Source organism: Candoia aspera, chromosome 2 (genome assembly GCF_035149785.1).
Source record: "Candoia aspera isolate rCanAsp1 chromosome 2, rCanAsp1.hap2, whole genome shotgun sequence".
NCBI lineage: Eukaryota > Metazoa > Chordata > Lepidosauria > Squamata > Boidae > Candoia > Candoia aspera.
In genome coordinates, this window is record NC_086154.1 from 229,964,333 (window position 1) to 229,988,723 (window position 24,391).

The window sequence follows — 24,391 nt, forward strand, 5'->3', positions numbered from 1 at the left end:
TCCTTCTCCAAGGAATGGAATCCGTGTTGCCAGATGGGAGGGGGTATGAAGTTGGAGTGTGAAGTGGTTTATTATGGCTATGGAGGACATCAAGGACACGGGGTTGAGATATGCCAGGAATACCACCTGGATGGGAGGGGGGGGTGAAATGGTTTTATGGGAAAGGGGACTAACTAAGAGAATGTAGTTTTTAAGTTAGGTTTGAGCGGGAAATCTTTATTTGCAGCTTGCCTTCTGTACCATTCATTACACTTCATTAAAACAGTTAAAGGAATCCCAGCCTCCTGACTGTGATTGTGTGAATGCTCGAATGATCAGGTGCTGACAGCCTGTATATATGCATTAACAGTGTTCCTAAACAAAAAATAAAGAATGAAAATTATCTCTTTAATGTGAAGTTGCCTGAACTTGAAATAATTTTTTAAATAAATCATGATCTCCCAGGGAACCCCTAGTGACCTCTGACGCAACCCAAGGGTTCCACAGAACCCTGGTTGAGAAACCCTGATTTGGACTGTTCAACTTAAAGGACACCTGATTATCTTTTTATCAGCAGCAGCACCATCATCTCGACCATCACCACCATTATATCTCCTGCTCCAAAAAGCGGAGACCGGGCAAAGAGTTTGTTTTAAGAAAAGAAAAGCAAAAACTCTGTTCCCTCTCATGCCAAAAAGCCTGAATTCTAAAGAGATGACTGGTTAGTAATGCTTTCTGTGACATACAATTAAATTATTTTGTAGCATGTGGAAAAAAGATGTTTACTTTATTAATAATAAAATTATTCGTAAATCTCTACTCAGACCAAACGTAGTCCCAAAGATGATATTCGAAATTAAAATATATAAATCGTAACAAACAAATGAGCATAGTAAACAAATTAAAAGGAGAGATTTAAGAACAATAATTTAAGATCACTCATATTTTAAGGCATGTCTAAAACTAAACAAGGAAAGACAATCTAAACCAGTGTTTCTTAACTTTAGCAACTTTAAGAAATGTGGACTTCAACTCCCAGAATTCCCCAGCCAGTATGTGTTATGGACATTGCTGATGGAGAGGGAGGGGCCCCTCTCCAGGAGGAGAAGCGCATGCGTAGTTCTGATTCTCTTCAGCTTCCTTTCAAGAAATCCTGAAGAGAAACGCCTTAACTTTCTGAGCTTTTCTAGTAGGAATCACTGATACTTTCTCAGTCTAGCAGGATTCTGTACTATAGGGCAGAACAATAAACACTAGAGCTAAGCATCTGATCTCAGCATGGTTCTTAGTCCTAAATCTTGACAGTATGATGGCTGGGGAATTCTGGGAGTTGAAGTCCACTTACTGTATCTTAAACTTGCCAAGGTTGAGAAACACTGATCTAAACTCTTTGGGAAGGAAATTGCATAAATAAAGTGCTGTCACAGAGCAGGTTCTGCCCCATGTCCCTTCCCTCATGATCTCGTTTCTGGGTGGAACAAATTATAGAAAACCCAAAGCACACCTTAAACTACAGTCAAACTTATGTGGGAGGAGGCAGAGCTTCAACAGCTGTACTCTTATCTCAGGCAACTTCATGAGCCTTTTGCCATAGTGACTGAACACTATCCAGCCTGAACCATATGCAAAGACCAGTGGAAGACATTCTGCTGCAGAGGCAGATCAGAAATATTCTACCACATACCCAGCTCAAACTTAAGAGTACCCAGTGCTGGTCAAATTATGCTGGGATCTAAAGCAGAAAACCCTGGTAGCAGCTCTCTGCTCCAAGGAAAGACACAGTAGACAAAATATAATAATTAACAACTTCTGATATTTCAAGACCCTCAGTTGGCTACCTGGGACAGTTATCTCACTGTACTCAATGGATATGAACAACTTTTCCATTCCAGACTGATAATTTCTGCCAATATCAAGCATTCTACTTCAGAGCATGTAATATTCATAATCAAGAGTGGCATTTCTCCAATCTTTGTTGATAACCAGTGGTTTGATTGTGGAGCAGTCTTAAGGCTTGTTTGTATTATGTTTACGTGTAGGAAGATGGCACCTGTCCCTGATGTTTGGAAGAGCGCTTGTTATAATTCCCTTATACAAACAGAAGGCTAACAAGAATTAACTTAAAAACTACAGGAAGATTACTTTCTTATGTGTATCTGCAAAGGTGGCTAGCAGAGTTCTGACTGAAAGTGTATGAAAGGTAACCACTGGCAATATCTGTGAAAGGCAACGCAACTTTGTGTCAGGCAGGGGACCCCCAGGCCAGATTTTACATTAAGTATTTGTCTTCTCATATACCTTTTACAATAATTTGCCTTTAAAATGTTTCTCACACACACACATGAAAACCCTAGGCTGTTTTTATGTCTCTCATTCTCCCTCTTAATCTAATTTATATTAATTAGATTATACTGATGGTATCAAAAGCTGCCAAAAAGTCCATGAGGATTAGTAGGCTAGGATCCTGCCATGCAATTTCCAGTATAGGTCACTTACTATATTCTGGCTGAAACCACAACTGAGATATCCTTAAGGGGAAGTGTCGCCCCATTCAGCACATGTTGTACACCATTTCTTAGACTTGGGAATCAGCAACAGACAACATTGTCAAGATTCACTTTCAATTTAGTTGTCCTTTACTGCCTTCAGACAGTGATTCAGCACTTCCACAGCCTGTCCTGAATGTTAGTTATCATGCACAGCGCTAAAAAGAAAACGATGCATTCCTTACCATTTATGCTCCCAACATAGCAATAGGTGTCATAAGTTTCATTAGGAAGGCGATATCCATAGGATCTAACTCCTTCTTTTCCCATCATGTCTCCATAACAGCCAACTCTAGGTTGCCTAATAGGATATCTGCAATACAGTAAGTGAAAGATAGAGAATGTCATATTTTACTTGCTACTGTAAATGTTATCAAGCTATTAGATGCACCACCAAAAAGCCACTTGATCATCTCACCTAACAGTTTGATCAGACAACCAGCCAGCATCACATTGCTCAAATCCATCTTCATATGCAGCTTTCAGTTGTTCAGGATTTGCTATGACAGCACCATTCTCCAAACAGGTCTCCTGAGCCTGTTTGAAATTCAGAGTGTACCTACTGGAAGCTGCACGATAGTGAAACACGACACCTGCAAAGACAGTAAACTTGTATCACATCCATTTTTATTTAGAGCCAAATTATTTTAGGCAGCATGGTCAGAAAGAACATTTAGGAAGGTTCTCAGATTTCACACTATGCCTCTATTAACATTACAGAGACTTTTGATAACTATCTTTTGTTCAGTTTATAAATCCACAAGGTATAGGATCCATCATTATTCATTTTTTGCATCATACTTCTGCATTTCTCCAATAGCCTCTGGCCAATATTGAAATAAAACTGAACCCATCTAAAATATCATCCTGAGAATTCGTAAGAAATAAATTGTCAATCCTTTGCCTTTTACTCTGTACTTCAAAATAAAAGGACATCAAAAGGAATGTGATAAAACATGTAGAATTATTAGAGCTATATAAAAGTCTCACAACAACTATTTGGTTCATTGTCTGAGGAATAAAATAGTGATGAGTAGAATTTATATCTTCCTGCCCTATTTCTATTCTTATGCTTTGTGAAAAATATATTAAAAAGCAACAGAACAGTGGCTAAATCGCTCATATATGGATTGTGGCTTTGTTACAGAATTTAAAAATATGACAGAATGTCATATTCTTTTCTTCAGCATTTTTGATCATCACTCTGTCTTTTTAATAACTGTGTCTCATATTATATGAAGCATCAAGAGTTCTAAATCACACATTTCAACATTAACTAGGAGTATGATTGTAACCCAAATCATGTTCAAATCAACAGAACAAAAATGTCAATGGGAAAATTAGCTTATGATATTTCACTTGTAAGGAGACAGGGTACCTAAAGAGTAAACCTAGGTATATAATTAATCTGTGTTGCCTATTAGTCTGCTAAGATGTCCTAAACATTATTTGGAAGGAGTCTAGATTGTGGCATGTCCTTAACATTATGAGAAAAAGACAAATTCCTTAAAAATGTATGTACTGCTCTGGAATTTCCCACATATTATCCAGTGTAAACAGCTTTATAATTTATGGTCGCTGCTAGCACAGTAATTGCTATACCTACAACTATAAAATATTGCTATTAATTTTGTATTGAAATATGTATACCTGTAACTATGTCATAACTATTTCAAGTGACTTCTTTGTAAGGAGTTTAGAAACTTTGTCTGTGTCCCTAAAGTTTGAAGGTTTAAGACTCAATGGCCCAAGATTCAGATGACTACTTCCAGCAATAAAAGAGCCTGATCCATTCTCACCAACCCTAGTGTCAGCTACTTGGGCACAACAGACCATAACATTCCCTAAGTTAATGAACTGGAAAATAGTTTCAGATGCACTTTAGTCACAAGTAGATGAAGCTATTGATCTGGCCAGCACACTTCTTGATTTTTGTTAAAATGTAACAGCTAGGCTGGTTTAGTTTTATGACTTTTTGGCAGCATTGCTTCTCAGATTCCCAACTTGTTGCAATCTAATTTCAGAGATCTCTACAGCTGTGTGGACAGAGTAATTAGAACAAACAATGGCTTTTTTCTGTTTTCCCCAGTCATCACAACACAAGGTCATTTCAAAGGACCTATATAGCATCTTTTTAAAAGTCAAAATACAAAGTTTAAAGCATTGCAACAGGAAAACACAGCAGAATTAAATATAAACATCAGGAACATTATCCTGATAGACTGTAAACACATTTATTTAAGTATAAATTTCACTCATTTTAAGGATCTGGTGAGTTTATTTTTAAATAACAGACAATCTACTATTGAAGTGGACTTCTATGACCAGAAGGAAAAAACACGATGCTTTAAGTTACTGTGATCCAGAACATAAATTTCATCTATCCATACAATTCAACGCTTTCTTGTGATGAAGTAATAACTTTTTGCAATGATTACTGAACAAATTCCACCACATTCAACGGCTGCAGTGGTTAGAAGATTCTGCTTGAAGCTAAAATGGGATTAAAGTCAAAGACCTCTGCTATTTATAAGTGATGTGATTTTTAAAACATCTTCTTTCCCTCTTGTCTGTTTTAATAATTTCACAAGAGAAAACACAAATAAAAGAAACCAAATGCAAACAATAGTGGTGTAAGAATTTTGCTCTAGTTTGGGCAAATAAAATATTTGAAAAAACTAAGCAATTTTAAGGGAATTTATAATAATGGGCCTGAGAGTGCTAAATTTTCTAAGAATCTCTGGCACTATGGCTTACTTTATATTACATCAATGTGCAAATATAAAAATACTGAATCATTAGGATATATCTGAAATTCCGGTTTACTCTCAAAAAGTGGACTTATTCTTTGATATGTGCCAGTGATAACTTACTTTAATCTTTCTATCTTATGAAAACTTTATAAATAAATATGTAAAGAGGCTCACTAGAGAATACACAGAACTGTTTTTCAATATCAAATGATTATTTACAACAGCTTTTAATTTGTGCATGTACAAATGGTGGGAATTGCTAGAAAACAATAAACTATTAATTAAAGATTTAAGTGGTATATATACTTTCTTAGATCATTTTAATCCATGTGTTTAACTAACTTACATGCCAAGAATGACCTTCACTTTTCCCATTTAAATGCCCCCCCCCAATAAACCACCCTGAGAAATATTCAACTACTTGATATTTTATATATTTATTTAGTTTTCAAATTTCTGTCACCGCCCATCTTTCCTGAAAAGGGGATTCTTGTGTCTTATCTTGTGATAACCAAAATACAGTGAGGAAAAAAAGGGTTGAAGTTTGATTAAAGCAATTGTTTTCATTCTATTATTCAGGAACCACTGGTGCCCATGAGGGTACTTCAGGTAAGTGCTGTCACCAAATGTTTAAAAAAAGGGGTTGAAACCTTACGAGACTCTCAAATCTCAGTTTTTAGTGGTCTTGCTCAAACTCTTGTAAGAAGTTGATAGTTTTAGCCAAAATCTTGAAAGACTTCAGCAAAAATGCCTACACGTTTTGAGATCTGGCAATGTTGCCAAATTTTGCAATGTTACAGTCATCATTAACGGGGCCCAGTTCAATGTTACCAGAATCTGGCTTATGTAGCAGTCCTCAAAAACTTGCAATAACGTAGCAATCCAAAGTTTGCTAATCATATATAAAAGTGGTTCAGCCTATTCTTGTGTCTTACTACTACTAGATTTAGAAAAATCAGTACATTAAACTTGTTTATGGTAAAAGCACCATATGTATATAGGAAGCATTGTCAAAACAATTCCACTAGCTAACTGGTGCTTGTTATGACCTAAAATTTCCTATCAGGCCAGGTGATTTAAATAATTTTTACTCCTTTATGATCCCCCCCCCCATGCTACAAGCACATTTAACATAAATACAAGAACATGTGTCTTGGTGACTGTTTCCAGCTTTTGGAATTTCTTGCCTTGACAAGTCTTCCTCTTGGTTTTTCTTCATTATAAGGCAAAAACATCAGGCAATCTTTGGATTGGTAAGACAAGTTAGTGACTGAATTTGGTTTTAATTGGCTGGATATGTTTAATTATGTGCTTTTAGCTCACAAACTTGTGGCTCTTAGGACAGCAGACATAATCTTCTGGTATCCAGTAATCAGATATTGGATTTCTCACTCATCATGGCCTCCCCTTCATCCTTCATCTTTGGTATTTTTTTTTTAGATGAGAAAGTGCTAGAGTCATAAAGTCTTAAAAATAAGTACACATTCCAAACACAAAGCATATTTGCGCCAGCTCTAAAAGTTGGCAGATCAAGAAGATCAAGCAGCTCTAATCTCTATGTTCATGTCATTAAAGTACAGTAACGTGAAAACATCCAAAGGACTGTTTACTGTGTCTATTATTTCATAGGAGCTCCCTTCCCAAAGTCCAAAGTCGCCACCAAAAGTTGGCTTCACATGAAGTGCAAGTATATCAAATTGGCATCATAAGTGCAATATAGCTTTTTCAGCAGCTGTATCGCATTATTGGCCCCTATTCCATTTGATGTCTAAATGTCTTAGATCCTTTACACATCTTCCAAGTTAAATCTATACTATATACATCTTTAACTTATTAATGCAAAGATAAAAAAGAGTAAGGGATGGGAGGGAGGCATCACAAAAGAGAAAGTGGAGGATGCAAAGAAATCTGTGTGCTTGGGAAGCAAAAGAGACACTCTATTCATTGTATGAATATTTGAGATGTGAACCTCCTGCACTGTCTATAGAATAATCTGATCTCAAAAGAAAAATGGTATGAATGCAGAAAAATCTAAGGTGGTTCAGAGTGTAAAGGAAGTGCTTAGAGAGAGATAAAATGGGTAAAAATGGAAACAGAAAAACATGGAGTAAAAAAAAATAGATGACTGTAATATATGCAGGGATGGGCAGCAAAGCGAAGCATATGAGATTCAAGTTCAACAGAGTTGGTATACAGAAGAAAAGAAACAGTAGTCATGTTGAGAAAGGGAAGAGAAAGTAAAGCATGGGACACAGAAAGAAAAAGAGAGAGTATTTATTTAGCAATGATATTTTGAAGCAGACCTCAAGCCATGTGTTTAACTCTATGTACCTCTAAATTGTTCTCTCAGCATACAAGTAGATAAGAAATACACACTTCAACCTTTTGTAAATAGCTAAAAAAATGACACAGAATTTCACATTTTTATAATTCCTATGGGCTATTGTCCCTACTTTTAGCAGCACATAAAGAAAACAAACCAGAACAAAGGAAGCTTTCTGAAATTGAAATGAATGGAAGATGTTCACTTTTTACCTTATCTCTCCCTTTTCCAATATCTATTTCTTCTTTTTGCTACCTAATCCTTCCCACGTGCTGCTAATTCAAATACAAGGAGGCAGATTTCCATGAAAACAGCCCAACCCCTTACATTTGTCAGGGAGAGACAGAAAGGTTGATATATTGCTGACACTCTGACTTAATGAGGTTGTAAAACAGAAAAGAAAAGCTATACATAAAGATGTCACCTGCCACCCCTTGGCAGTCTAGACCTGCACAAATCTTTTGAAGTTGTCCTGAAAGTCTTCCAAAGGACATTTCTTTTAATTTTGTGTTCTCCTTGGCTTGAAGGATAGATTATGTGTTGCAACTCATGGAAGGGCAAGGTTGATTTAACAAAAGCAACTGGAATTGGCATGGAAGCTGTTCTGCCAATTAATGAAGATGGGAAAAGTAACTCAGTTTGGGTTTCAATACATCTAACAGGAAACATAATAATGTGCAGATATTACTGGTGAGATGCCACATTCATCACAATTATTAAAGAACTGCTTTCCAGCAGGTCCCATGTCAGCCTACACATATGATAGGCAAATTCAACAGTTTTTGGTTTCTCCATGTGCTGATACTTCTGAGCAGCTTTGAGAACTGAATGCTGGAACAGCCTTCTTAGCACAGCCTGGAGAACGCTGGTCTTGGAAGGGGAAAGGATTTTTATATGGGATCCATCAGCTTTGCTAATAGATGATTCTTTACCAAGATACTTCCCTTGACTCTCTTCCCTGATTTTTTGCTTCAGTTTCTCAGTTGCTTGCCCAGATACGGTATTGATTCTTCTCTTCCTGTTTTGCTGTATGAGACTTTTTGCTGTTTTCAGGAAGCAATGAAAATATCTATACTTAACGTACGGATCTTGTGTGTATATGTGTTGTTTTTGTTATGTTTAGTTCATTTAAGCACCATATTTAGGGTTTTTTTCTTCATTGTTTTCTTTTGTATTTCACTCTAATATAAACTTTAAAAATCACTTTTCATACCACAAGCTGATTATCAGAATCCTACCCCCCAAATGTTCACATTGCTTCACGAGTGCAGTATTAATAGTTACTATAGCATTACAAGCAAATGATAGTAGGAGAACATTTTCAATTAATGCTTGACTGAAATAACTGAATACTTTTACAGTAAAAGTAAATTACCAGAGCATGAACTAGTTTTAGTCAAAATGAAGGAAAAGAATCTGAACTGCCCACACCAGGGTAACCATTCAGATTGGTTTCCTATTCTTATTTGTTAACAGGGGTGGGCAACTTTGGGGGCTGGTGTCCCAAAGAGTTGAGGCTCACAGTGAATTGGATAGCAATGGACCAGGCTAGGTTTAGGGGGGGTGGTGGTCTATTTCCTTTTTAAAATTGTTCTAAAACTATTTTAAAGCTTACAATGCAATTTTCATATGCTTCCCAAGGCAAGAAACCAAGGTACCAATTTTCTGCAACTGTATCCTTGACATTCAATAACGCAGATGGAAAGTAGGATCTTGGGTTTGACAGCTGCATTACTGCTCTTGGGAGCGCAAAAAACAAAATAATGTTACTACTAACTTTATCTTTAAAGCAAAATGTACAGTTCTCCCCATTAGATACTGAGACCATATTTTACAAATGCCAGCTGTTTTGTTTGGTTGAAGTTTTTTGCCTTCCATTAGTCATGACTCTTGAAGACTGTCTACGCAAATCTAGTCAGTTTTCTTCACATCATTTTTGGAAGTGGTTTGCCATTGCCTTTGTCCTAGGGCTGAGAGTGATTAGCCCCAAGTCATCCACTGGCTTCAAGCCTAGGGCAGGACTAGAACTCACGGTCTCCCAGTTTCTAGCCTGGTGCCTTTAAACACTACATTGGCTCCCATTTTTGGTTTTGCAAGAAACTCAGACAAGTATAATAAGAAATTCCATTAAAAGTTAAGGCAGGAAAGGATTCCTCTGTATGTAGTGAAAGCAGGGTTTATGCTCAGTGACTACATGAAGCTCCAGTCAGAGCTGTTAGTGGCAACCTAACTTGTGGGAATTATCTAGATAGGAGAGCAAGAATGCAGAGAATGTAAACGTGCAGCTGTAAATATGGATGGGATAAGGGGAGAGAAAAAAAGAAGGCCAAAACTTTGCTTCATGAGGAAGGCATTGTAAGTGGTGTGCAGGACTTGAGGTACAACTGGCTCTGTAGTATTTCTCCTACCTGCTCAAAGATTGTGAATTATCTGATATGGCTATCATATCCTGTACAATAAAGAAATGCTTCCTAGGCAGTAGTTCTTGTCTCAGGAGGAGGTCCTTCAGCTCTTTTGAACTCAGGGGAAAAAACTATTCAATGGGAATACAAAAAGAAAGAAAGAGCAAGAGTACAGAATCTGAGGAGCCTCTATCAATAGATCATCAGTTGGAGGTATCATCGTCATTCATGGTCCAATTAGAAACTTCAGCTGCCTCCCCAATCTCTTGCCAGTCTAGAGGAACGTCTTGTGAAGTCCTGTTCAGTCTGTTGCTTTCTACTTGCATTAGACTGCTTCATATCCTCCAGGATGTCAGGTTGGGGAAGGCTGGACTACTTACTATGCCAGTGAGACTTACTGGAAGTCCTCAAGGACAACAGAGGGAAAGGTCTGATAAATCACATCCTTACTGACCCTAAGTGAAACTATGAGAAAGAAAGAAAAGTGACGTAAAATATTGCTGGTAAATTAGTATGTCTCTGTGAAGAATATTAAAAAGGTTAATTTTCATTTAATAACTGGTAGGTTTTGTACTTTAAATTTCACAAAAGAAATGCAAGAGTATGGTAAATTGAATTCTCACCATCAACAGCCAGTGAGACAATGTCCTGGGTATCTTCAATTCCATACATTACATCACAGCGGTAAACCCCAGCATCACTTGCACGTAACTTCACCATAGTCAATGATGCATCACCAATATCTTCTGGATGGCTTGGAACCGACACTCTTCCTTTGTAACCTTGTCCAATCTTGATATTCCCATTCTGGGCTACCAACACTGTCGTTTCTTTGAGATCTTTTCCACCTTTGTCCTGCTCAATCTTTGACCACTTAATCCGAAGAAACTCACTTGTATTGTGATAGCTTGGAGGCAAAGTAGGCAGAGTTGAAAAGAAGCATGGGAGGGTGGCTCTTCCAGAGAGTGAGCCTTTCACTGGTGGGCTTTTTTCCACTTTAACTGAAAGAGATAATAGCATATGAGTGAGCTAGCAAAAGTTGATCTGCATTCAATCCACAAGGCAGGGATAGTAGGATTAGACCTTCTCTTCACAACTCAGAGCTCAAGCAGCAGTGGAAGTGTGAAGGAATTGATAGACATGAAATGCAAGGAGGCATTCTGATTTTATAATTGTAAACTAAAAATCATGAACAAATGTAAGATGATGAAAGTTTCAGGAAAATACATATTTGACTCTAAGCACTGGCTCAAACCACATTTCAAAACTCTTCCAGGACCTGATAAGGTCAACATTCATCAAGGATATTCAAACTGATGGGGCTCTGGAGATGGCAAGTAGGACACCTACACCTCACTGTTATCTCTTTAAAAGCTATACAGTGAGAATGGCCAACATTTCTTTTAATATATGGACATTTAAGGAAAGAGGTGATTGTAAGGATAAAGGCCTTCCCTTAAACTTTTTTCATAGCTACAGTAACTGCCGCTCAAAACACAACCACTCTTTAGCAAGGGAAAAGTTTTATATTGGGATGCTGATAGCATGTCTTAACTGCAAAGGGACAAGTTTATCCAAACGGTATACCAGGAAGAGACCTGTCCACATAGCTGTGGTATAAGCACCCACCGAACTAGATCAGGGTTGGGCAGTCCACAGGCTGTATTACTCCCCTTTCCTGCCCCTGCCCGCCCATCAACGCCACACTTACTACTATTATTAAAAAAATTTTGCTGTTTCTGGGATCTTTGAAGATTCTGATGGCAAAATTCAGTGGCAAAATTATGTTTCCAATGATGAGACTTTCTCCCTATTTTAAAAATCAAGTAAGCGCTAAAATAACCTCTTGTAAGTTTCACAGATCTGCTTTGAGTTCAAACTGACTATTCCCAAGCCAAAAATTAAGCCCTGCTCTAGTGGTGTCACCACATCACTGCAATGCCGGTGCAAGGCCGTTCCAAGTTCACTCGGCGAGATGAGCATAATCACATAAATTCCAAAGTTTAAAAAGTATCATTATACTGACAATGGAAACTCCCAGTTTCTTTATATGGGGTGCCTTTATCCAAAGGAATTTTAAAAATGTATAAATCAGTGTTGATGTTGATGTTCCCTGACCGCATTCATTTAAATCAATTAAATGACTCTCTAACTCCAACACATATTGGAAGAACATAATAGGCCTCCTTAATAAAGGGCTAATGCCCATGATACACACAGATTCCATGAGAGAAATAATTCCGTTCACGTCCTCAGCATGCCACTAATGGAAGGTTTAAGTGCAGGGCTGGAACTAATTGTGCAGGGCTAAGTTTCTCTTGTGTATACTTTAAACATGGCAAGAGGCTTTACCTCCTTCATGATTTCAACGTAAGAGAAAACCACTGAAATTCAGTGATCCCAGTACGAATTTATCATCTGGCTCTTTCTTTGCTCTGAACAGCTGGCTTGGTACAAATCCATTCCATGCTTGCATCCTGCTGATACTACATAAATTCAGTATTTAAATGTGAGGCATGAAGAACATTTGCCAAAAACAAATGAAAACAAAAAATTAGCCAGTAACATCTGTGGACCAAGGATACTGTTGAGCTGGTTTGTGTTATAGCAAAATAAATGACTGAGTAATTCTAAGCAAGAGTTAATTTATATTTACCATGTATCTTAAGGAAAGAGGAAACTTTTCTTTCTTTCCAGAAAAATATTTCAGGCAACGAGTTGTTCCCTTTTAATTACTTCCTTTCCTACCTCAGGGCTTAACATATCACTCAAATAAAATATTCCTCAGTAGTTTGGAGGGAGGGAGGGAGAGGGAAGAATAAGAAATATGGGTGGTTCCTACATGATTGAAGAACTTTTACCATAGTTTTATATCTTTCCAGCTGCAAACACTTTACAGTAGACTGTTTCCATCCAATATGGATGGAATAACTAGTATACGGTTAATGATAGTGCTGGCTATTGTTCATAAAACCTGCCTGCTATATGTCCGGAGCAGGAACTGCGTATTTGCTAGTTCTCCTAAGAATCCTTAATCCCACATGAACTTATTCAGTGTGGCCTGAGAAACTAAAATATAAGAGCAGGGTCTGTCCTTATTTTCTTTTAAGGAATAGGCTTCTAAGAATGTATTAATTTAGAGTAATTGAGAAACACACATATCTATAAATAAATCCTGCCCATCTATCGCACAAATGTGCACTGCTTATATGCAAAAGTTATTTTTTAAATCTATATGCTTAGAAATACAGAGTACATGAGGAAGATAACTTTTATTAGATTAATATACATAGGTGAGAATTTTTCAAAAAAACTAAATGCTGAGGAAGGGAATTAAAATGAACCCTCTACCCAATAAATGAGGAAAGGTACTGCAAAGGTTGTACATAGGGCATTCATGGTTGTGGGGTGTCAAAAAAGTCAAGGTGATGGTTGTAATCATGTATAGTAGTAACCATTTTTACTTGTTTGACACCCCCTCTCCCTGTAGATGTGTCTAGTTATGCGGTATTGATCATGGCTGTCTCAAAACATTTTGTTTAAGTGAAGAGCAAGATATTATCTTCTCCAAAAACAGGCAAAACACTGAACCCTGAATGATATTTTAATACTGGCAACAGAATAGTATTCTTCACTGTATCTGAAGGTTGCAGAGTCATGTATGAGTCACAACTTCTAATGATATCTGGCATGATTAAACATAATATGTGTCATGATAGCATAACATAATAGCCTGTTACATAATACACAGCTCTATCCCTCGTATTTCCCTTAGAAGCTGCCTCCTTCTACCAGATCTGATCTGCAAAAACTGTATCACCACTAGATAGCAGTCAACATTTTGCTGTTGTGGCTGTCTAGTGGCTGTCCAGATTTTTGTACTCCAGATGTATTAACCCTAATATAACCAGTCTGTAGTGTCAGTAATAAGGACTTTTCTAACATTGTCAGAGATGTTAAGTCTGATGTTAGTCTGAGAAAAATGCAAGGCCAATTCTTCTGTAAAGGACAGGCAGAACAGGGATGGATGGATGGATGGATGGATGGATGGATGGATGGATGGAAGGAAATAAGCAGATTCTACTTCTTTACAGCTTAGGTGACCCTGATTATCCTGGTGTCTGACCTATTGCTACTTAAAAACACTGTCACTCTACAGCTTCCCTTTGGAACCAAAAGCAATAATATAGGCATACTGTACAGACCATATGCTGAAAATATATGTGGAAATCCAGAAAATCTCCTTCTCATGATCATGTGTAAGTTGAGAAGAAGAAGAAGTTAAAGCCCTGGATTAGAATATCATAGAGCCAGGCTCAGATCTTCCCTCAACCATGTAAGCTCACTCTCTCTCTCAGCCCAATCTTCACTGTTGGTAGGGAGAGAACTAGAAGAGGAGTTCTGTGTATGCCATCTTGATCTAGTAGAGGAAAGATAGGCAATAAACCTAATAAATAAATAAATACAATCCAACTATGCAAACACAATAGAGCGAATACCATGTGTTATGTAAGATTTTTAATTAAAGCCGTTAAGGTCAGAATGAATCTGTACTAACAGTAAATGAAATCTCCTGAAAAGAAAGTATGTTGAGGCAGCAGGGCAACATCAGAATAGTCCCTCTTTACCCATAGAGTGGTCGCATATCATGTCACACCAAAACACACGCCAGAGGAGATTCCCTGGCAGGTCATGTAGGAGAAGAAAGAAAAAGCCAGAGCTTGCATTGTGACAAAGTTACATCACAAGGAATCTAAATTACAGAGCACAAGGATATGTGGAACACAGTTAATCAAACTGCTTTTGTTCAACAGGAGCTGCTGACAGGTTAAGTGAATTGCTTTCTGAGAGCCAGGTTAAATGCATGCAGGCCACGATTCCAGTTATTTGCAATCATGCCAAAATCATGTCCAAGGCAAGTGGGAATACTGATAACAATAGAGTAGAAGCTCAGGAAGCAAAATCACCCAGACAGGTCTGAAAGGTAACCTTGGAAAGCCAGACAACTGCAGTAACCTCACTTAGCAGCAGGTCTGCAAGGAAATTGCTCCAGCAGAGTGTGAATTAATAATTGAGGCTGCAGAAAATGACTGCATGAGAGACAAGAGCTGGGAGCCTCAACAGACTTTTCCTTGGAAAGGTGCTACAAAGAGCATTTTTATAATATGCAAGTTTGCTGATACCTGGACTTCTGAAGTATAACCAATGGTTACAGGATCTGGCTTTTTAGCTTAGGCAGAAAACATGGTGAGATACCAAATGAGGAAGAAAACAGGAGAGAGAAGAGGGGAGCTGCCAAGAAAGAAGAGGAGATAATGAAGAGGAAGGAAGGAGGAAGCAAGAAAGAAGAAAGAAGAAGAAAGATTCATTGGTTATTGCTCGATATGATTCAGAACTAATCCTTCATTGGGATAACTTTGGTTGCTTGGGTCTAACAAGGTCAAATGACCTTTCTTCTTCAGCTACCCTGGAGAACATACATTGATCTGAACTTTTAAATAATCTTGCATTTCCTGTTTCAAATAATCTTTTTATGAGATTATGGAGTTCTACAGTTTGAGAGTACTGAGCTGGGGAAAGATGTGTTTTAAAAAATAGGCAGAAAAGGATTGATAAGAGTTTTGCAAAATAAGCACAGGAGGAGCAAAGTAATGGAAAGGTTTTTCTCTGTATTCATACTAGATGCTAGGATCAACCACCAAAGCTGAAAGGTGGCAGATTTTGTTCATATAAAAATAAGCAACTTCTTCCTACATAGATAAACTATAGAAACCATTGCTATGAAATGATGACAACCAGCTTGGATGGGCAGTAGACAAGTTCATTAGACAAGTTCATTTCAGATCATGGTAGCTATGAGTTACTGCCAAGTCTAGAGTCAGTAATGTATTTATATTTATATTTTATTTATTTATATTTTGAATTTAGTCACCACCCATCTCACACTAAGAGCGACTCTGAGCAGTTACTAATGAATGTAAACTATCAGTCAGAGTCTAAAAGCAGAAAAGTGCTACTGCTCTTACACCCTTTTGTGAGCCAGTATAGGAACAAGATGCTGAACCAAACAGATTGTTAATCTGATACAGCAGTGTCAGCAGCAAGACAAAATGACATAAAAATGGGGACAAATCCCAGAAATAGAACAATTATATAATGATGTAATCATGTCTAATGCTAGTACCTAAGCCATGCAATCTGCATGCTAATGTTATAATGCAAGGTCACCATTTGCCATCTTGCCTTCCTATGGCTGACTATGAGCAGTGTCCTTATGTTTTAGTGCTCCAAAGGTACCACATACAGAGAGAGAGAGAGAGAGAGAGAGATTGACAATTACAACATATAACCCTAAGAAGTCCCTCAAATATTTATGAATCATCTCATTGTAATTTAATTCTTACCATGAATGACGGTCACTAAATAACAGCTGCAAATATGTGAGTGTCTAGTAACCACCCACATAACTACTCCAATTTTAAAGATATCATAATATCAGACTTATTTTTGGAATCATTTTTCCATTTTTATGCTTGTAAATCAATGCCGAACTACATGCTGATGGAATAAAGTGAGGTGCCAAAGCTCTTAGTTTTTAACTATGAATTGCCTCTGATATAGCAGAAGATCAAGGATCCTGTTCTTCAGTTAATGTGCACAGATAGAACACTGCATAACAAGAATTTCTTAAACATCTAGTCCTTCTCCAAAAAGCCTATGTATTCCAGTCCTAGGCAATTTTAACAGCTGTTCAGCTGTTTAATTAACTTAAAGTGAGATAGTTATGTATCCAGAGAGTCCAGAAAGGAGCTGTACATTTTACATCCCACGGCCTGGAAATCAGGGCTAGAATTTTTATCTATATTGAATGAAATCTGTTATTCTTTCTGATGTTAATCAGAATTCCATCTTCTCCTTTTAGGAGGTCTCAACCCTTACTTGTTCAAAGCCGTAAACATTAAACACTGTATCCTCATTTTTAAAAATGGGACATTTCCTTTTGAAGTTTCCACCAAAACATTTACTAAAGACTCGAGAGGAAAAAAAGCTTTCCCTAGAAAGTGTTACAAAACTTTTGTGACCTTAGTGCAGGGATTTAACAACCTTCTGAATTCAGCCTGGAACAGGTTTCAGGTATAACCAGCAGTGTGAGTTTACCACTACTTTCCCTACTCAGCCCACTCCTGGAGATGTCAGATCTGACTATTAGTTACATTCAAACTGCATTAGCACAGCATACTGCACATAGGTCTATCTGTACTCTGAATTCAGCTGGTTTGGAATGCTATAGCCAGATATCCGATTATAAGGTAGATGTGGTTCATTTGTTTTGTGTTCTCTGCTTCTTTATAAATTTTACTGACCACATTTTCCAGGGACAGTTCAAAGGGTTGGTTATGACCTATATAACTCTAAATGATTTGGTACATCGTTTGAGAAAAGCCTCCTGAGGATGCAAAAGAGGGCCAACTCCCTGGCTTTGGAATTCCCTTCCAAAAAGATTAGGCTAGTTCCATCTCTATTCCACTTCAGCCTGGAGGCAAAGCTGTTTTTCTTTAGTCTAGTCTCAACTAAGCAGGCTTCAGCTGATTAAGCTAGGGACATGTTGAGTGTTTCTGTTGTCTTATGGTTGTGATTTTAACATGCATTACTTATGCTTTTGCTGATGTTTACATTATACTATTGTGTAGATTTGTGATCATCTTTAACACCAGTAGTTAACAGAAAGACAAAACATAAATCACAGGAAAGGAAGGAAGGAAGGAAGGAAGGAAGGAAGGAAGGAAGGAAGGAAGGAAGGAAGGAAGGAAGGAAGGAAGGAAGGAATGTGTGGCAACCGAGAGGCACCTCTTCTTCCAATTCTACAAGGTGGGACAAGCAGCCAGACCACCACCACCGTCTATTATATATTTCTAGGAAAGGCATGCTACTACTAGTCACATGATTTACAATTATGAAATCTCAACTTGAATTAATCCAACAGCTCCACTTCTAAGGAAATATGACCCCTTTTCTTGAGCTTTCCTGTTCTCTCCTTAAGACAGTCTGCACATAGATAAGAATCGTCCCCAGCTAAAACAACTCCAATTCTCAAACCAGTAATATATTAAAGAATCTAGCAGAGATGCATTAAAAAAATGGTCAATTGACCTTAAAACAAAATAGAACATAAATGGTACTAACCAAAGTTAGCTACCACAAATTATTAAGAATCTTAATCCAGGATTATACTTATGGGGCAATTTCCTAGAATGACACAGAAAGCCCTGGCCTTTACTCTCTACCAGCCTCTTGAAGACAAAACAGGTTTTCTCAAAAGAGAGGCTTCTGGGTGGAGGGAATATCCCTTCCAAGGAGGGATGTTCAAACCAATCTAACAATGCCTTGGATATCCTGATCAGGTAACTTCCAGGTGATTCCTGTACCACCTATTTTGAATAAGGCTATGCCATTAAGAAAACCAGCATGGAGTATGGATTCAGACAGATTTCCATCTGGTTATGTCTGGACATGTCTCTTAAATAAAGGAATAGTCTAGTAAATGGAAGAAGAGGCTGGATCTGTCATTGATTCTCTTAAAAAATAATAAAACAAAAATCTATCAGCAGCATTTGCACTGCAGCTTTACACTGCTGAATCACTAGGAAAAGCCTAAATTGTTCTATAGCTGAACCTCAATTTAAAATCTGCTATAAAACCAAAACATAAATGAAGTAGAAAAATATAAAAAGCATAAGGTACAGATAAAGTCATCCTCAAAATCAGCTGAACTGCTGGTATCAACATGAATAGTTCTGCTTTCTTGGCAAATATGAAAGTAATTTGTGACTACCTTCTTCCAAGATTTTTTAAAAACTGTTTTATTTTTACCAACCTATTCTGCAGCTCTGGAATTTCATTGTGGTCTCCCATCTGAGCAGTAACCAATTTTTACTCTGCTTAGCTTTTTGAGATCCAACTGATGTTAGATAAAAAAAAATACAACTCTGCTTTCAGCTTCCTTTGTCTTCTGACATTCTGTCCAACAAGCCATACTAAGCAGTTATAATGAATAGTATTTTTTAAAAAGACCTTGTATTTTGCCACCCAGAAGGACTTGCTACATGAACCTATTCATGAGTTATTATATATCCCATATATATATCAGCCAAATGCAACAATGGCATGTCTAAACTATATGTAACAGAACAGGCATGCCTACACAAGCTTAATGTGTATTGCATGAACTGAAAATATAAACAAACTTCAAAAATATGTTACTTTATTTTGTTTACAAGGGTCTAACAAAGTTCCAGGAATAATAATTGCAAATACATTGTTTAGAAAAGGGCAAAAAGCACTGAATTCACTTCAGTCCATTTATTCTTTGTGGAATACCATTATTGCTTAAAAGCACCTATATATATTTCCAAGGTCTGATAACACATGTTCCAAAAATACTTTGAGTTTTTAAAATGTCATCTTGTATGTATTCAAGTCCCTTCAACGTTTTTGTGAATCATATTCTACAACACACAGTGCAAACAAATGCTCCCTACAAGCCACCCTGAAACATTAGACATTCCTTGAGTGGTACTGTACTATCAAAAATGGTCTATATGGAATTGCCTTATATAAAGGTATAAGAATATTCTATTTGAGATCAACCTGTTTATGTACAGATTGATAAAGTAGATATTCCATGTACCTGCAAAAACTTGCTCAGAGCTTGTCAGAGAAGGCAATAAATTGAATCTTAACAAAACCCCTTTTGTTCTACCAAATGGCTCACAGTCTGAGTTACTACATACTGTAAGGAAGGGGGATGTAAATCAGCCATGGTGATGGATCAGTTACTCTTTAAATTCTCACTGTAAATCATGGAAAGCTAGCCAAATGTACATTCCATCTGCAACGCTGGCATTTAGAATAGCACATACATCTAAATGTAGTAGCATATGTAAGACTATGAAACATTTCAGTGCATTATTTGGTTATTAATTAAAATTCACCAGCCTTCTATGAACACACTTCAAAGAGCTACTTACTCTACAATTAAGACTTCTAGGAATCCCTTGAAACTACTTTCTGTACACTCTGCACATGCATATGTACAGAAGAAGGGGGAGAGCAAATACCAGGTGGTCCTATCAAGTTATCAGTCAAACTAATCATGATGGAAAGTCAATATGCACATAGGCCTATTTACATAAAAGCCAATATATGAGGATTGTACACATGGTATTTGTACTGCTGACCATATCAACATACAACTAAAAAAGAATCGAGCCCAATGCCATTCAAGTGGTTAGATTATATAAAGACACTATCCATTAGAGCTTTGCTAATAATTCATAGGGGTGCTTAAGTCATAGAAATACTGTAATTTAAATGGCAAGGTAGGTGCATCTCCCAAAAATTCAGCTCAACCAATCCAAGGGCCTTTTCAGGTTACCTGTGCATGCATGCTTATACACAGAAGATGCTTCTGCAGTAAAGTTGCCGCACACTTTGACAAGCAGCACTTGTGGTATTGTCAGAAAGGAAGCATCTAAAGCAGCATCCAAAGAAAATGGTTTGTACAGCCCTATTATCAACACACTTTCCTTTGGGTTATTGACTTATACAGCAATTCTATCTTTTCCTGGCAAGCCCACCAGATATATTATATCCCAACTTCCCATATTTATTACAGCCAGTTCTTGCATCTAGCCACTGCTCCTATTTTTGATATGAAGATATCTTGTGTATTGTGAATTGATAGAGTTGCATTATTTGGGGTACCTATCCTTAATGAATATATGAGAAAGGTATCTATATGAACCAGCCATTTCACACTGCAGTTCCTGAGGTATATCTGAATTGTTGATAACCTATTACAGCATAGGGCTATTCCATATTCTAATATAGCCAAATCTAAGCTAGCATGCACCAACTGCTGTAGTTCACTTCCCAAAATACTAACATACAAGTGATGGAGATTGTAGTACAACCAATCAGAAGGAAGGAATTAAGTTGGGAAGGCTATTTTTTTTAAGTGAGGACTTTGACTCTGGCATCCCCTGTATCAAAGTTATTTGTTTTAGGAATTTTCCATAATCTTCCCAGGAAAGCCATTCATTCATTTGTTCATTCAAAATATTTGTATGGACACCCATTTTAAAGCATTATTCTGGGCAGCTCACAACACAAAAAGTGTAGCCTTCACAACAGCTAAACTATTGCCATCAACTTCCATATACTTCCACATGCATACCCACAAAGTTGTAAGAATAGCTAAAGATGTACAATATGTACATATGTACTGTCTTTCCAAAGAAAATATGACTTTAGTTTATGTTGTCTATAGTTCACTATGTTCAGCTCATGGTAGGACCTTCACTTTGCTATTAAAGCTTGGGAGTCAAATAAAAAAACCCATGAACCTTAATAGGAAAGCTCAGATGCAATGAGGAACAAAATTTTTAATCACAGCAAGCCTTTTAATCTCAGAGAAGGAGCCATCCACAGGGAAGGTAAAAAAGGTCAAGATGGTGATCACAACTGCATGACTGAAGACCCACCCTGTTTGTGCATGCATTGACCTTACATGCATATACAAAAGGGCAGGACTTTGATCATATGGTCACTATTACCACCATGACATCTTTGTCAACACCCCACAGATGCTGCTGTCTATATTCAGCTTGATCTTAGAAACTGGTTCCTTTGGGTTCAGTGGGATTATATCACAACAAAGAGAATTGTTCTCTTTGTTGAGAACAATTGAGAATTGTTCAATGGGATTAAACCACTGTTAAGATAACTTTATGCTTTTATACAAAATTAGATTAAAATGAATAGCATGACTCTCACTTATTTGGGCAAGTGGGCACATTTAGAATTTTGAGTGGGTCACATATAATCAACGTTTGCCATGGTTGAAAAATACCCTTTACCAGAAGCAAAAAAGCACTGGACTTTGAGGTCTGTTTGACTCTAAGGCACTGTTGGAAATAAAGGTTTTCTTCTTGAAGCTAGTGCTTTGCTGAACACTAGGTTCCCATTCATTTTCTACAAATTAAAAGAACCTTAAAAAGGAAAATTAGGTAGGGAAGGCAGCTTGGCAGGTACCAAGAAACACATCATCAGGCACATTGTCACTCCTGGATACTTTGTGGCTCTGGTTTTATTTAACCATGGAATACACAAAGCATGTAAAAGTACCTGGAGATCAGCAAACTAATTAAATGGAATTTGAATTATAACTAGACCTCCTCACAAGTAAAACCAACCATTACCATAAATTTTATATCAATCAACTCATCATGGATTGCCCCATACTATGATACATCCAGCAGTAAAACTAGTAATATAAAATGGTAGTAATAGTCATAAAAAGGGCTGTAAAACAATCATACATCCACATTACTGAAGTTGAAACAACAGGCCTTCTACATGAAATAACCTTCTGCAAAAAAAAAAAGCATAATTTGTGGTTATAATTAAAAAGAACTTTTTTGTACATTTCAGTAGTAAAAGGAGGCAGGGTAGTTCTAAGAAAAATATGCTACCAGTTAGGAAAAATGAGAAAGCATATGCGTTTTCTCCTACAAGAAAAATTACTTCTCCTATAAGAATTTTTTTTACTCCTATTCCATATTATCATAGGCATTACTCCTACTTGCAAATAATTTAGTGATGGTATCATACTCAGATTTTGTCTGTTATTAAAGCTAGCATGCTAACTACTGAGCAAACTTTTATGGAAATCTTTATCCCAACAGAACAGTTCATCCTATTAAAGTGTCCTAATGGCTTAATCTACTAATGGAAAATGAGGTAAAAGTCCTGTATGCAGAAAGTACTGCTCTTTAGCACTCCGCACCCAGTCTGTGAAGGTATGCATATAACCGAAATTCCGTATGTGTCTTCACAAGTTGCACACATATTCACCTAGCAATTTTGTAATGACTACAGGGACCATAAATTAAAGGCTTATAACTTCCATCCAACTTACCACATGTGAACCGTACTCAGACAGTGGGACCTGGTTCTATTACATTATAAATGTAAGTATTTGGAGTTAGCTTCTATGGCCAGTTATTCATGCAATGCTAGCCTTCACTGAACCAAAGTAAGAGATCTGGCGCATGTGCATGTTGGATGTGTACATCCAACACATTCCTGCTCCATTATGTATCCACATATTGCTTGCTCTCTCTTTTCCAACAGGTGTTCTCAAATCCTAAAATGTTTAACAGGTGTTGCCTTTTTACTCCAGGCTAATGATAGCAAGTGCAGCAAAGCACAGCACTTTTTCTCAGCCCTCAATTTACCCCTCACCTTTACGCTGTTGATATTTGGAGGCATTTTTTTCCTTTTTTTAAATAAAACCATGTGTATTAAATCTTCACTAGTTTTAATCTCCACTAGTTTGAATCACCCTATTTCCTTAATTTAACCCACCCCTAAACATATATAGCCCTGCCATATCTACTGATGTCACTATAGCATTATCATGTCCTTTGCAGTCCTCATACACTATTTTTAAAGACAAAAAAAAAAAGCATGGAAACCACCTCCAGCCAACAAGTTTTGCCCATTGCTGTATTGAAGATACACATGTAACGCCATCAGAAAACCAAATAGCAGCCCTCATGGTATAAAACAGTTTTCCTCTTTTTCTGTAACTCAAAACAAAGGGACTTTTTAAAAAAAAAAATGATGCATTATATTAAAACTCTCCAATTAGTGACTTCAGAATAACTGACATATTTTCACTATCAAAAATCATTAAATTTTCTCAGTCAGTTTCAGCATGTCAACATTCCATATATATAGCTCTTACCTTTGTGGAGTGCACATGTTATGGCTAAGGTCCAATACATCCATAAGATATTTTTTAACATCTTGACCTAAAAACAAAACAGAAAATAATCACAATGTACATTTTCATAAACTGAGAAAACAGTCAAAGTAAATATCTTGATAATTACAAAGATTTATTAAAATGGGGCTCTTTTCTTCCCTATAGACAACATGTCACTGTCTAAAGCAGTGTTTATCAACCTTGGCAACTTTAAGATGTCTGGACTTCAACTCCCAGAATTCCCCAGCCAGCTGGTCTAAAGGATAATAAAATTTGACTGATCACTGTTCTTTTTTCACAAAATGAATTTGACTGTGTCCCTTGATTATGACCCATATTATGAAATATCTCAACAGTTCAAAAGCCTGCAACATTTACACAAAATGTAGAATAACAAATTTGGCTGCAGGACTGGATTGATCTCTAGACATGCATATGTAGGGCTGGATGACCACCGAGAAAGGTTCAACAATGTGAAGCCCCACTCCCTGAGCCCCTATCCTACCTCAGAAATATCTTTCTTCAGGCAGAAAAAAAAGTAACAGGCCTCCTCTTTG

The 24,391-nt window shown here is 37.1% G+C and overlaps 1 protein-coding gene across 1 annotated transcript in view; it reads right to left on the reverse strand.

The window, feature by feature from the left end:
* The window catches only part of VCAN (versican), a 93,020-nt gene extending 69,144 nt beyond the window's left edge, over nt 1-23,876 (reverse strand). The window contains exons 1-4 of the mRNA XM_063293142.1: nt 23,814-23,876; nt 10,627-11,004; nt 2,944-3,118; nt 2,711-2,838 (exon numbers count right to left, since the gene is read on the reverse strand). Coding sequence (XP_063149212.1) covers nt 2,711-2,838; nt 2,944-3,118; nt 10,627-11,004; nt 23,814-23,874 — 742 coding nt within the window. The 5' untranslated portion in view covers nt 23,875-23,876. The remainder of the gene's footprint in view (nt 1-2,710; nt 2,839-2,943; nt 3,119-10,626; nt 11,005-23,813) is intronic.
* Between the last annotated feature and the right edge of the window lie 515 nt (nt 23,877-24,391).